General features: G+C 44.8%; 1 protein-coding gene across 2 annotated transcripts in view; it reads left to right on the plus strand.

The window, feature by feature from the left end:
* The window catches only part of poldip2 (polymerase (DNA-directed), delta interacting protein 2), a gene marked incomplete at its 5' end in the record, with an annotated part of 43,424 nt that extends 35,008 nt beyond the window's left edge, over nucleotides 1–8,416 (plus strand). For both annotated transcript variants that reach the window (XM_083637188.1, XM_083637189.1), the window contains one exon: nucleotides 5,527–8,416. In XM_083637188.1, coding sequence (XP_083493314.1) covers nucleotides 5,527–5,641 — 115 coding nt within the window. In that variant the 3' untranslated portion in view covers nucleotides 5,642–8,416. The remainder of the gene's footprint in view (nucleotides 1–5,526) is intronic.
* Between the last annotated feature and the right edge of the window lie 5,489 nt (nucleotides 8,417–13,905).

Below are 13,905 nucleotides of genomic sequence, written 5' to 3' on the forward strand. Positions count from 1 at the left end.
TTGTCATTTCCACCATAAAGATGCATCTCAGCAGAATAACGTTATTTGATGGAGAGAAAAAGTCTAGTGGAGTTTCACTAGCGGCGACGCTAACGTTACTGAATGACTCAATGTTACTAGGCTGTAGGCACAGGTCTGTAACACAACCGTTGTCTGTAATGCAAGGAAGCTTAATATCATCTAGTTACCTAACTAGATGATTGTTTAATTAGGTATCTCATTTTAATATAGGTGATTAAAAAATAACTTGTTTCAGACGTCCTCATTCTTGAAGGTAGCATCGCACGCGACAGGTCGCACTGGTGCTGTTTCCATTGAATAGACAGACCTTTTCTGACCAAGCTTGATGAAGTTGTTTCCCAAAGCATTGGCAATAAATTAGTATAAAACTGCATGGCTGATGGCTGTTTTCTCTAACTATAATCCAAACAGGTCGAGGCTTCACAGGCAAATGTTTTATTGTTTTTACACTTTTAATTTGAAGGCGAAAAAGGGAAATGGTACATGTGAAATGATAAAATTGACAGACCAGTGTCAATTCAATCTACTCAAACCATTTCCAGTTTCGGCCTTCAAATTAAAAGCGTGAAACCAAGCTAACTTGGAACTTTGCATTTCAAGTTCAAGTTCAAGTTCAAGTTCTTTATTAGTGTCCCGGAAGGGCAAATTGGTTTACAGCAGGCAGTAGTGCAGTCAAACAAAACAACAACACAACAACAGACATGTGACTGACAACATAGCATGGGACAACCTAACTTGAGCAAGTCTGGTGCAAACGATAAAAGAAAAAAGTTGAATAGAAAAAAATTGAACAAAATTATCAGTAAAGTCAGTGGGACAAACACTGACATTAAAGTGCAACCAACTCTGGTGGATGGATAATAAGACATCATCACAGAGACAAGAAGTAAACAATAAAAGTGCCATCTTAAATTAAAATCATAAAATCATAGAATAATAAAATCATAAAAGTGCCATCATAAAAGTGCCAGTGCAAGTGTCAGTATCAGGAACTGAAACATCACGTAACGATTTCTACCTACCTCTGGCAACATTGACTGCTCGGATCGAGGCAGGGACGAAGGAATGTTTGTACCTATTTTTTGTAGTCCTAAGGGCACGAAAACGAAGGCCAGAAGGCAGTAGTATACTCTGTACTGAGTGGGTGGGCACTGTCGGAACAGATGGTCAGGGCTTTCTTGAGGAGCTGTCGATTATAAAAGAGATCGAGGCTTTCCAGTTGGATGCCAATAATTTTGGAAGCAGTTTTCACAATTCTCCAAAGAGCGTTCTTATCTTTGATAGCGAGGTTACCGTACCAACAGATAGAGGAGAAGGAAATGACAGATGAATGTAGGCACTATAATACAGTTTCATCAGGTTTTTGTCGACATTGAACCTGGCTAGTTTCCTAAGACAGTAAAGGCGTTGCTGGCCCTTCCTGCACAGCATGTCAGTGTTTACATCAAATTTAAATTTATTGTCAATAATCGTGCCCAGATACTTGTAACTGGATACGATCTCCACTGGTTGGCCATGGACGACACTGTTCTGGGTAGAACAGGGGCTACGTCTTTGACAAACAAATTGGTAACGTTAGTTAAGCAATGACAGTTTGTCATTTAATAAAGCACAGTTAAAACAAACTCCACTTACACTTGAAGGTCTGCCATGCTGCTATCCTCCTGGCTGTACAGTGTAAGTCCTGCTTTTGGGCACGCGGAGCGGGTTTTCTAAACTAACATTAACGTTAACTAGCAACCTAACTAGCCGGCTGCTATCTACAACAGAGTCAGGTAAGATGCTTCCTACTAATGTTCAAAAGTGACTTTCCTGACACTGTACAAACATCTGACTGGTGGAAGAGAACCTCCTTGGGACACATTTGCCAATGTGTTGTAGTTCCTGTGGCTAGTAGTACTGTTAGCTATTTTTGGGGCCGGTTGTGCATGCACAGCCAGGACCCCTACATTCGACTCTGTCGCCGATTTGCATATTTAATTGAGCACCGATTCAGGTTCTAAATGTCTTTCCACACTCCCAGCATGCATTTCGGCATAAGCAGAGGCACAGAAGCAGAGAAGACGCCATAAGCTCCGGAAAGTTTTTTACAATTTAAAGTTTTATTTCATCACTAAATTAATTTCTGATGACTTTTGATGCCTACAAGCAGGGTAGTAGGTTTCAATAAGTGCCACTTTACGAACATTTATGGCGAAAAATGGCAAAAAGTTCCAGAGCACAATTGGCTGCATCTACATCAGCTGTGTTGCTGCGCGCATAGCGTACTGACGGTCATCTGTCTATCTGTCTGCACGCGCGCACACACACACACACAGCGCCGCAGCAGGCAGAGGAGAGGTTTCTACACACCGCCGACGAGACTAATCTCTGCTCTGCCACTTCGAGTGCACAGCGCTTCTGTCTCCCTCCCACCGTGTGCTGTGTTCGCTCTCTCTCTCTCTCTCTCTCTCTCTCTCTCTCTCTCTCTCTCTCGTCCAGAGAGAGAGAGAGAGCTCTGTGTCACTTCCTGAAAGTCTTCGCTCTTAAATGTTTATATACTTGGCCAATACCTATCTATCATACAAACAAAGCAAGCTGCCAAACGGTAATGTCTTCATTTAATTAATGTAGAACGCAAAACATCGTTGTTTTCATGTGTGTAAGCTATGGATGCATGTTGTGTGATTGGAAACTGTGTGCACTGTGTACAGTTTGCATAGACTGAAGGTGCGTACTTGTGCGTACATAATGTATGTTTTCTAAAGGTGTACTAACTCACTGTAAAACATGGAATGTACAATTTGTCAGAAATAGATTAAAAAAGAATTAGGCCTAATTATTAAAATCTAAAGTAACCGTAGTTATTGTAGAACCTAAATGGTTTCATAATTGGGAAAATAGGTCCAGATAAATAATTCTGTTTTGGATTGCGGTGCGTGGGACCCTTACATCATGTCACAGCTTGCTTTTCAGTTTGAGTGTGGAAGAGGCTGTCTGACAGAAAGAAAAAGCAAAAATAATAATTGGGGAAAAAATAAAATGGAATTTAGAAATAAATCTAAAGGATCTCATTGCTGTGTTTTGTCTGTGTATAAATAGTTGGTGGTACAGGACATCGCCATGCAGTGCAGAAATGGAAATTTTACCATGCACCGGCCCTATGCCAGGTTTCGACCTGGCCTTGTTGTTATACTGATCCCTTAACCTATACTTGTTTGACTTGATAAGAAAACATCTACCGTAAATTCCGGACTATAAGCCGCACCGGTGTATAAGCCGCACCTGCAAAGTTGACTGTTTTTTACATATATAAGCCGCACCGGACTATAAGCCGCGGGTGTTTTAATGTTTTTTTTTTTGTTTTTTTTGTTTTTTTTGTTTTAATGTTTAATTACCATATGTAAGGGTTCATGCACAGAGGGGATTGTCGGGAAAGAGATGGCTGTTTGAGGAAGCTCCCATTTATTAACATTTCAACAAAACAACATAACACAACACCACCTGTGTTTCTTTTTTACAGTGCACACAGTGTCATACAGTGTCATACAGTGTGGTGAAAAGAGGGCGAGAGGAAATTAAAACAGAAGTGGATTTATAGTTAGAAAGAGTGCTAAAAAAGAGAGATTTTTTTTTTTTTTTTTTTTGGGGGGGGGGGGGGAAATCCATAGATAAGCCGCACCGTTATATAAGCCGCAGGGGCCAAAAAAGGCCAAAAAACGGGGAAAAAAGGTGCGGCTTATAGTCCAGAATTTACGGTATATTAATTGTGATTTATTATACCCAGTAATTGTCATATGTCTCTGTTGGCATACCTACCGTGGAAACTTATAACATACTGATTCAGCCCAGAACACCACTCATGCATCATTATTGGATGTTTGGGAACTTGAGAGTGAAATGTATGTAGGGCAATGGGTGGCTGTAGCTCAGGAGGTAGAGCGGGTCGTCCACTAATCGCTTTGGATAAAAGAGGTCGGTGGTTCGATTCCCGGCTCCTCCAGTCTGCATGTCGAAGTGTCCTTGGGCAAGATACTTGTGGGGCGGCTTTAGCTCAGGAGGTAGAGCGGGTCGGCCAATGACGCAAGGGTTGGCGGTTCGATCCCCGCTCCCTCCCAGCTGCTGTCGTTGTGTCCTTGGGCAAGACACGTAACCCTCCTTGCTCCCGATGGTGTGTAGGCACCCTGCGTGGCAGCCTGCCGCCATCGGTGTATGAATGGGTGAATGTAGACTATCTACTGATTGTAAAGCGCTTTGGATAAAAGCGCTATATAAATGCAGGCCATTTACCATACTGAACCCCAAATTGATCCCATTGGTGTGCCAGCACCCTGCGTGGTAACCTGCCGCCATCGGTGTATGAATGGGTGAATGTACCTACTGACTGTAAAGCGCTTTGGATAAAAGCGCTATATAAATGCAGGCCATTTACCAAATGAGTGCGATATGTACACAATGTACACACTGTCCACCGTTTTTTACATGAAAACCTATGTGAAACGACGGCACGGCAGAAACAAAGCGGACACTCTAAAAAGCCCGAAATAGCTAAAATAGGCCTAGAAAAAATGTTAGTCAAAATATTTTTTTTTGCTTTAAGCCTGTGCTCTGTCATATATCTTCATATTTTTGATTTGAACATTTGGAATTGTCGGTTGCATTATGTTCAAATATATTATATAATATACACTATGTTGTTACATACATAGTGTATATTTAAGCAATATAGCATGAGAGCCAGTGTGTTGTGGCAAATATATCCCGCTGATCAGCTGTTATCCCACGAGGCCGCAGCAGCAGGATATATGCCACAACACACGCTGCTCGAGTGCTATATTGCTTTTATAAAACGGTTTCCAAGTATGATAATATAATAATAATAGTAATACTATAAGTCTGACTGCCATGGCATTCTGGTAGAGTCAGTTGAAACACTACTGTAAGGCGGGACCGCAAGAACGTGCGGGTGATTTGATTGGATCGTTCTGGAGACTGAAGTTGACATTGGCCAATCCTGGCGCTTGCTGAGAAGCTGAGAGCTTTCTGGAAAGCCCGACACGCAGCTCGAGCGCAGCGCTGCATTCTCAGCGCTTGCTGAGAAGCTGAGAGCTTTCTGCAAAGCCCGACACCAACTAACGTTACGGGGTTAAATGCGGGGTTAACAGACTTTTTTTTTGCAAAGAAGACATTAGCCCGCGTCTATTCTTGTACAAAACATAATTTTCTGCGAAGTATTAGTAAAGTTATAAGCGAAGATCGATTCACAAGGATCTGACAGCTGTCTCCGCCATTTGTTTTTTCTACATTGTCATTTGAGGTAACCAAAGCCTTTTAGTAAGAGAGTTGCCATGGCAACTCAATAACCCATGGCCATGGGTTATTGGAGTGGTTTACTGGATTTATACAGTACAATGGCTGTGAACCAATCAGATTGCTTGATTTGAGAGAGCCGTTTTATAAGATATAATATACACTATGTTGTTACATACATAGTACATTTTTAATTGACCTGTTATCTGTGTTCAGGGGGACGTTTCGCATCGAGAGGACGGATGGCTCCCACTTCGACGTTCGCATTCCTCCCTTCTCCCTGGAGAGCAACAAAGATGACAAAGCTCCCCCTGCAGGCTACACCTTCTAACTGCGAGTCGTCGCCTCCCCCCCGTGAAGCACTGGACATGCTGTCACTCTTGGCCGTGCATGGGTTGTCTAGAACTGTCCTTCCCCAAGACAAGAATAGCATTGGACATGTGCCTGGCTTGTCTAAGAATTGTCCCCCCCCCCCCCCCCCCCCCATTACAGATGGATTTAGTATATAGCGTACAAAACCGCTCTGCAGCACTATGCGTCTTTATTCCAGAACAGGAAGCAGTGGTGGGATTTCATGTTGCCAGGCTGAATTTGCCTCAAGCAGGTTGAGTCGAACTGGCAACAAGGTCCGTTTGTATTGGGAGAATTTCCTGCTGGTCTGATCCACACCGAGCTCTGGGCATCCAGCCGTTCACACACACCACAGCAAGTGCTCAGCTTGGCACTGTGGCCTCAGTAGGTTACTTCAGCTTGGCTCTGTGGCCTCAGTAGGTTACTTCAGCTTGGCTCTGTGGCCTCAGTAGGTTACTTCAGCTTGACTCTGTGGCCTCAGTAGGTTACTTCAGCTTGACTCTGTGGCCTCAGTAGGTTACTTCAGCTTGACTCTGTGGCCTCAGTAGGTTACTTCAGCTTGACTCTGTGGCCTCAGTAGGTTACTTCAGCTTGGCTCTGTGGCCTCAGTAGGTTACTTCAGCTTGGCTCTGTGGCCTCAGTAGGTTACTTCAGCTTGACTCTGTGGCCTCAGTAGGTTACTTCAGCTTGGCACTGTGGCCTCAGTAGGTTACTTCAGCTTGGCTCTGTGGCCTCAGTAGGTTACTTTAGCTTGGCACTGTGGCCTCAGTAGGTTACTTTAGCTTGGCACTGAGGCCTCAGTAGGTTACTTCAGCTTGGCACTGTGGCCTCAGTAGGTTACTTTAGCTTGACTCTGTGGCCTCAGTAGGTTACTTCAGCTTGACTCTGTGGCCTCAGTAGGTTACTTCAGCTTGACTCTGTGGCCTCAGTAGGTTACTTCAGCTTGACTCTGTGGCCTCAGTAGGTTACTTCAGCTTGGCACTGTGGCCTCAGTAGGTTACTTCAGCTTGAAGTCAATGAGCCAAGCATCCTTTAACCTATGGTGAAAAAAGTTTTACCTGGGCACTTCACGCAGACTACCCAAAGCAAGACACTGGAAAGTTATATATATGAGGAAAATCATGATGACAACCATCAAAGGTAATATGAGGATATGAATATATAATACATATAGCAGTGTTTCCCCAAAAGGCAAGCGGCCTTGGCGAATTAATTATCAAAGGGGGAACACTACACAATTCAACACATTCACATAATTATTTACAAATATTTACATGTTCTAGATATTAGCTTCCACAAAAACCAGAAAGAGAAAAGGGACGAGAGATAAATCAGTGGAAGCAAGAAAGGCTTGCTTGGTCATTCACTCCCCCAGAAGATGCTGCATTGAGGGTGAAGATCCAAAAGGCTTCCCTGCGCAGCTGTCGCCACCCCTAGGGGGCGTGGCTTCACCTTTTCAATTCCAATAAATTTGAGGGAGGAAAGCGAACAGTTCCACAGGTTTGTTCTATGTACACTGTCCCTCACTGTTCAGCTCCCTTTTGAATCCTTGTTCATCTCATTGAGATTTCTGAAAGCATAACTGGTCATTTTCATCTTGGACCCTGGACCATGATCTTCATACCATTCAAGTCAGACCAAAATCTAGCTACTCATGTTTTGCTTGCCAGGTCGCTGCTTTCCAGTCCAGTTTTAATGTGTCAACAAACACACCAAAAACCAACTCTAAAGCCACCAAACCATAAAGGGCCCAAAGCAAGTGTTTTTTGTCTGTTTATTGTCTTCCTGGGGTCCAACACATAATACATTGTAGAGACTTTTCAGTAAAAAGATGTACATGAAAATGATCTAGTCATCATACCTACTGTATGTATCTCCTGCAGGTTTGATGCTACCTTGGCCAGTGATTTAGCACTTTCTCATTTCCTCTTCGTTGGCCAGTCGTGTCTGCACGTCTGCAGCACCGCTGTGTAAAGTCACATAGTGAAGGCTCTATATTTATTGTTATAAGACATGGATCAACTGAAAATGAAATGTAGATGCATGTTTCTTTACAGAGTATCAACATGTTGAAGTCATGAAAAAGAATGGGGGGGGGGGGGGGGGGTGTCCTTTGAATGTTTGGTTTTGATTTTTGGACTGTTAGGACTGTATTGGAGAGCCACACCCTGGCAAGCAAGATGTCTGTATCTCTGTAGTGAAGCAATTGGGTAAATTCTGGCAGGATCGAAGATTGGTTTGGGTTAAGGTAAGATGTGGGACAAGAGAGTCCTGAGCAAAATGGAGTTATGTTTTAGCTCAGTGTCTTGAAAGAAAAGGTTGAAGTCAACATAAGCACTGCCCTGTCAACACAGATTAGTTGTCAAACCTTTATGGGAAGCCTGTGAGAGGGAAAAGCACATTGCATTGTGGGAGGGGTGTGCGGACAGCTGATGGCATTGGCGGAGCAAAAGAGATGCTTTGTTGTGTCTGTTGGATAATTTGTCCAATGCACACCAAGTCAATAAATAAAATGATACCTTCATCTCCAGTGTTACCAGTGAAAACCAGAATGAAGTCTTCTATGGTCTTGGGAAAGGCTGACTGTTCAGTTTCTCAACGGCTCAGAGACATTTAAATTTGTTGTCTTGAGCATAATTTCTCTTGTGAAGTGAGGAAAGAAGCAATTTTTTTTGTTTTGATAAATAAAGCAACTGCGATGGTTGATATTCTACTGTAAATAGTGATGTAACTAAAGGCAAAACAAATATACCTTTTGAAAAATAATTCTTTGCATTTCACCTTTAATTGTCTATTTTATGCATGTACTGCCGTGGAGTGTCAGTACAAAGTATATCAGGGATGTTTGGTTAACCGGAATGAGGAGAACACATGATCACATGACACACGATCCTAACCCTAATCCTGATCACATGACACATGATCCTAACCCTAGAACACATGTACAAATCTGCCTCAGGTATTTATGCCTCACAATCAAGCAATCCTATAATCAAATTGGCGGGCGTTGTCTGTGAGTCATGATTTGACTTTGTTATGGCCGAGACCAGTGCTCATACTGACATCTTCACGCACACAAAACAGAGGTCCTTGAAGGGAGTCGTGGAGGGGGGTCCAGAGGTCCTTCGGGGTTCTCGGCATCCAGGAAATGGCCGGTCCGGAGGCCCAGCAAACTAACCTAATAATCTAGTATTATGAAAAGCCCTGGTAGCATTTAATGCATTTATGTCATAATGCACTCTTCAGACTTTTCCCAGTTACTGTTGGTGGGGAGGGTTAGGGCTAGGGTGGGGATGCTGCCTCATTGGCACGCCAGTTCTCGCCAACAGTTTGCTCCCAAAGTTCAGCACATAACACTCCAGTAAAGAAACATACAGATGTCTGACTGCACAGGTGAGAGTTGGGAAATGTTGTGAGATGAAATCTCTGTTGAATGTAACTTCTATCTCATTCTCATCCTGTTACAGCCCTTGTTAGAAACATGAGCTAACTTCTTCTATCTCATTCTCATCCTGTTACAGCCCTTGTTAGAAACATGAGCTCTAGTGCTCCTCTCAGGTCAAGTTAATGGGACTGATGTTTTGTCAGTTATTATCCCAACATATTTACTACTCGGTCGGATTAGCAGCTCACCATATAGTATGATACCACAGCCTCCTATATGATCACATAATGTCCTTTAATGTTTGTATCTGTTCATGATTGATAGAGCATCTGTTGTTTCAGTGGGTGAAGACAGTGGAACCTATAATCGCGGTGCCGCGTCTATGTGCCGACAGGCCGCAATGCCGATAGCCCACAAGCAGAACCAGCTGAGCGAGGCGGCGTGCAGCGTGTCGGTGGACCGGCTGGAGCTAAGCTCTCCCAGCCCCCATGCCTAAACCTAACCTCTCCCAGACCCAACACCTAAACCTAACCTCCCCCAGACCCTAAACCTAACCTCTCCCAGACCCAACGCCTAAACCTAACCTCCCCCAGACCCTAACCCTAAACCTAACCTCTCCCACCCCCAATGCCTAAACCTAAGGTCGGCATTGCGGGTGGACACCATGATCCATGGGAATGTTCCTCAAAGACCCCTGCAGGTCACTCGACCCCACTTTGAGAACCACTTCTTATTTTTAGGAATTTGTTGTCATTTGTCACATGTCCTCATGATGATATTTTGAGTGATCTCCACATAGTCACCACCAGATGTCAGTACAATGCCACCTCTGTTCATTTTCAGGCCACATAGGCCTTATGGGATCATATAGGCCTACTGCGTTGCCTACTGGAAACTTTGTTAGGCTATAGACGGTTTTCACCAGCTGCAACCCCACAGCACTTCCTTTTTCTCAGCTTCTTCTTCTGTGTTTTATGGCGGTTGGCATCCTTAAATGTTGCATTACCACCACCTGAATTGTATCAGCTTCACAGTGCAAACTATTGACAGTGTCCACTTTCTCAGCTATTCAGAGGAAAACACTGACATAGCCTACTTCTATTTTTTCTATGTAAACGTTTAAATGTAAAGATGGGCCTATGTGTGCAATAACGTACTGATAGTCAGCTTACTCTGTAACATGTAGCTTTTATTAGCCTCTCAGGCTAGCTCCGCTTTTTTTTTGCCTTGCGATTTTGGCATCCTGACTTTTGTTTTGCTCCTGGCATTTTGCTATCACCGGTCTTGTTTTGTATCACCTGTCTGTGTTGTGTGTTACACGACCTAGGTCCCTCTAGCAGCTGGTCCCTCTAGCTGCTGCTGCCCCAAGCAAAATGGCGCACCCCAAGCATGCCTTGTTGTTCTTCTTCTTTTGGCTTTCCGGCAGACTAGATGCCTTGCAGCACATTGCTGCCTCTCACTGCACTGGTCGGATGGGGGATTACATCAGAATGGCACTATTTTCCACAGGAGCACTCCTGCCCAAGCATGCCTTGTTACTGCTGCTGTGTTTTGTGTATTTGTTCGACTCCTTGCAAAAAATAAATTAGTTGCTGCATTTTCAGGATGGGAGATATATTTTAGTGTTAACATTTTTTTTTTTTTGCCTGGCTCCAGCACCCCCCCTAGTGGCCCCTTGAAGCTTACCCCTTTACCCCCCCTTATGGGCAGACCTGTCCACTACACCAGTGGTTCCCAACCTTTTTTGTCTTATGTAGCCTACCCCTTGAGCTGTTTTTCCATGACAATAGTACCCCTCACTCATGCGTGTTGATGATTACATACAAGTAAATCTATACAAAATATATGTTTCACTGAACTGCTGGTGTTTGGGCTTTTTAGTTGTTTTTTTGCCATTATCAGTAGCAGAACAGTGTAGCAGTTGACACTTAAAAGCAGAACTAGTTGCGGCACAGTTGCGGCACTAGTTGCGGCACATTTTAACAATGGGCTTATGAAATGACTTGGAATATATATATATTTATGTATCATTTTGTAGGTAAATTGTATTCCCCAATCATTCCAAGTACCCCCTGCAAGCTGCTCAACCAGGGGTACACGTACCCCTGGTTGGGAATCACTGCACTACACAACACTGTATTTACGTAGGCTACGTTACATATTTGCGGGAATGAGAGGGATCTCACACTTGTACTGATGTCCAGCATGACTGGTGACGAGGGAAACATGAGTTTGTTTACTGCGTCGCGCCATGCACCGGGTCCGCCTGGTGCGCGGGGTTCTGGAGGGGGGTCTCAGCCGGGGGTGTGGGACCCGGGCAGGGTGAGGGGCAGGGCGGGTGGTGGCAGCCTGGTGGTGGGAGTGGCTGCCCTGGGTGTCTGCCCAGCAGAGGGGCACTTGGCCTGGGTGGTGACAGCCTGGAGGTTGGGGTGGCTGGCCTGGGTGTCTGTGCCCAGCGGGGTGGTGCCGCTGGCAGCGCTCTCCTCCTCTCCTCTCCCCCTCTCTTCCTCTCCTCTCCTCCTCTCCCCCTCCCCCTTCTCCTCTCCTCTCCCCTCCCCCTCTCCTCTCCCCCTCTCCTCTCCTCTCTCCTCTCCTCTCCCCTTCTCCTCTCCCCCTCTCTCCTCTCCCCTCCCCTCCTCTCCTCCCCTCTCCCCTTCTCCTCCCCTCCCCTCTCCCCTTCTCCCCTCCCCCTCTCCTCCCCCTCTCCCCTCTTCTCCTCTCCTCTTCTCTCCCCCTCTCTCCCCCTCTCGCCTTTTATACACGTCCCAAACAGCACAGGACAACGTGATTGGCTGGCTCAGATTTGAACAGATCTGAGCCAGCCAATCGCGTTATCCTGTGATGACTAATGTCCTGTGCCCCATGACTGGATGGACCATATATGGACTTCCTCCCCCCGACTTCCTCCCCCGGACTAGCTGCTGACTGTTACTGCACTATCCGTCAGATCCCTTTGCAATACCAACCCAGTGTACATAAAGGTACATGGACGTTACTCTGCAGAAAGTACAGTAACAAAATCACGAATTGCTCTGTTTTTGGAGCTCTGCATGTCTGTGTTTGTCTAGTTAACGCGTTAACGTTAGCTAATGGCTAACATTCGCTAGTTAGCCAACCAACCAGCAGCTAACATTAGCTAGCTAGCTAGCTTACCGGAAGCAATATTTTTTCCGGATGATGGCGAAGGCATAACCCACCCCTGGCCCTCTCTGCCTCTGATTAGTGGCAGCGTTATAAACCATAGATATGACTATATTAAAAACATAAACACACTGGCGTCTTTCATGCAGGCTAGCAAGCGTAACTGCTGTCTGAATGAGTCTGACCCACTGAGTCTGACGGTCTGACCACAGACTGTAGAAAGAGATGTAATGCAGGATAGCCAAGCGAATGTGTTTGGATGGAAGTTTGACGCTAGGCCAATCAGAGGCAGAGAGGGGCGGGTTATGCCTTCGAATAGCCTTCGCCATCATCCGAAAAAAAAATATTGCCTCCGGCGTAACAACGCTTCCTACCCAGCGTGTGCACGTCTTTCTGACAGGGGTGGTTGTTATGGCAACTATCAACAACAACAACAACAACAACAACAACTACTACTAACTACTACAAGACATAAAGACCGAAATAGGCTACCTTGTTAATGTGTCTGTCGGAGACACGGCCTAACGTGAACATTTAATATGAGCCGAATATCAGCCTGCGCTCAGTTATGTATACAGGAAGTAAACCGGATATTCAGGTGGGTTGTGACGGTTGTTTTTGTTGTCAAGTTAAAACCATCTATATATAGGGGGGGGGGGGATAAATGGCCTAAAAATAAAAAAGATGGAAAATGATTACGCCCACTTCAGGGATGGTGCATTGGGTCATTTGGGAGATATTTTGTATTGGGAGTTGGTACCCATCATGAAATAAACCCCCCACCCCACCCAAAAAACTAAATCGTACATGTTTTTTTCCCCCTTTTCCCCCCTTTTATCATTAAAAATAAAATAAAATCTTAAGAGAACACTTTGGTTCACCTGTCAGATGTTGCAAAGTTCTAATGTCACTAAGTATATTTACATAATGCATTGTGGCTCCTGGTTGACTGCAAGCAAACCGTTGAAATCCCCAAGCAGCAGTCATATTCAACACACCATCTGACAAGCAGTCAAACAGAGTTGTCGCAGGTATGTTTTTTCCTTTTTAACAAAATTATTATATTATATCATATTATAATTATATTATTATATGATATTATATTACATGATAATTTAGCTTGGTTTGTGCCAGCAGGGCAGATCTTTTGTGGCACCCACACTACACTGGGCTTCAGCAGTGCCATGAATAAAGTGATGCGGTTGGTGGAGGCTGATATGAAGATGGAGCAAGTGCTACAGAGTTTCATGGTGGATCTGCATGTAGACAGCAAGAATGCTAGTGTGGCTGGACAGGCACTGGACATGTGCCTCAAGTTGGTGGCTCCTGAGTATGCCCACAAACCCTGGAACCGCTAGAATTCCTCCTCTTCCTTGAGCAAAGGCAGGTATCCAGTGTGCTGTTTTCCTACAAAGACAGCAGGTTTGGGTGTCTCTCCAGGGCAGCAGCAGTCCTAATACACCACTTTGGCCATCTGACAGAGTTCCTGAGCCAGAACCCTCACATAAACAACCGCCTGGCCTGCCTCGTCAGAGAAGTGATGGAGCTTCCCTACCTCAAGGTGGTCCTCGTGGTGTTTTCCTGCCTGGGTGTGCACTTGGTGGAGCCCTTCTATGCCAGAACCATAGAGAAAGATGCTACCCATACTCAGCTCAGGGAGTTCTACAGGGGACTGCATACAGGCTTGGGCGAGCCAATCAGCGACAACTACACTACAT

This window comes from Poromitra crassiceps (genome assembly GCF_964638095.1).
Source record: "Poromitra crassiceps genome assembly, chromosome: 5".
Classification (NCBI taxonomy): domain Eukaryota; kingdom Metazoa; phylum Chordata; class Actinopteri; order Beryciformes; family Melamphaidae; genus Poromitra; species Poromitra crassiceps.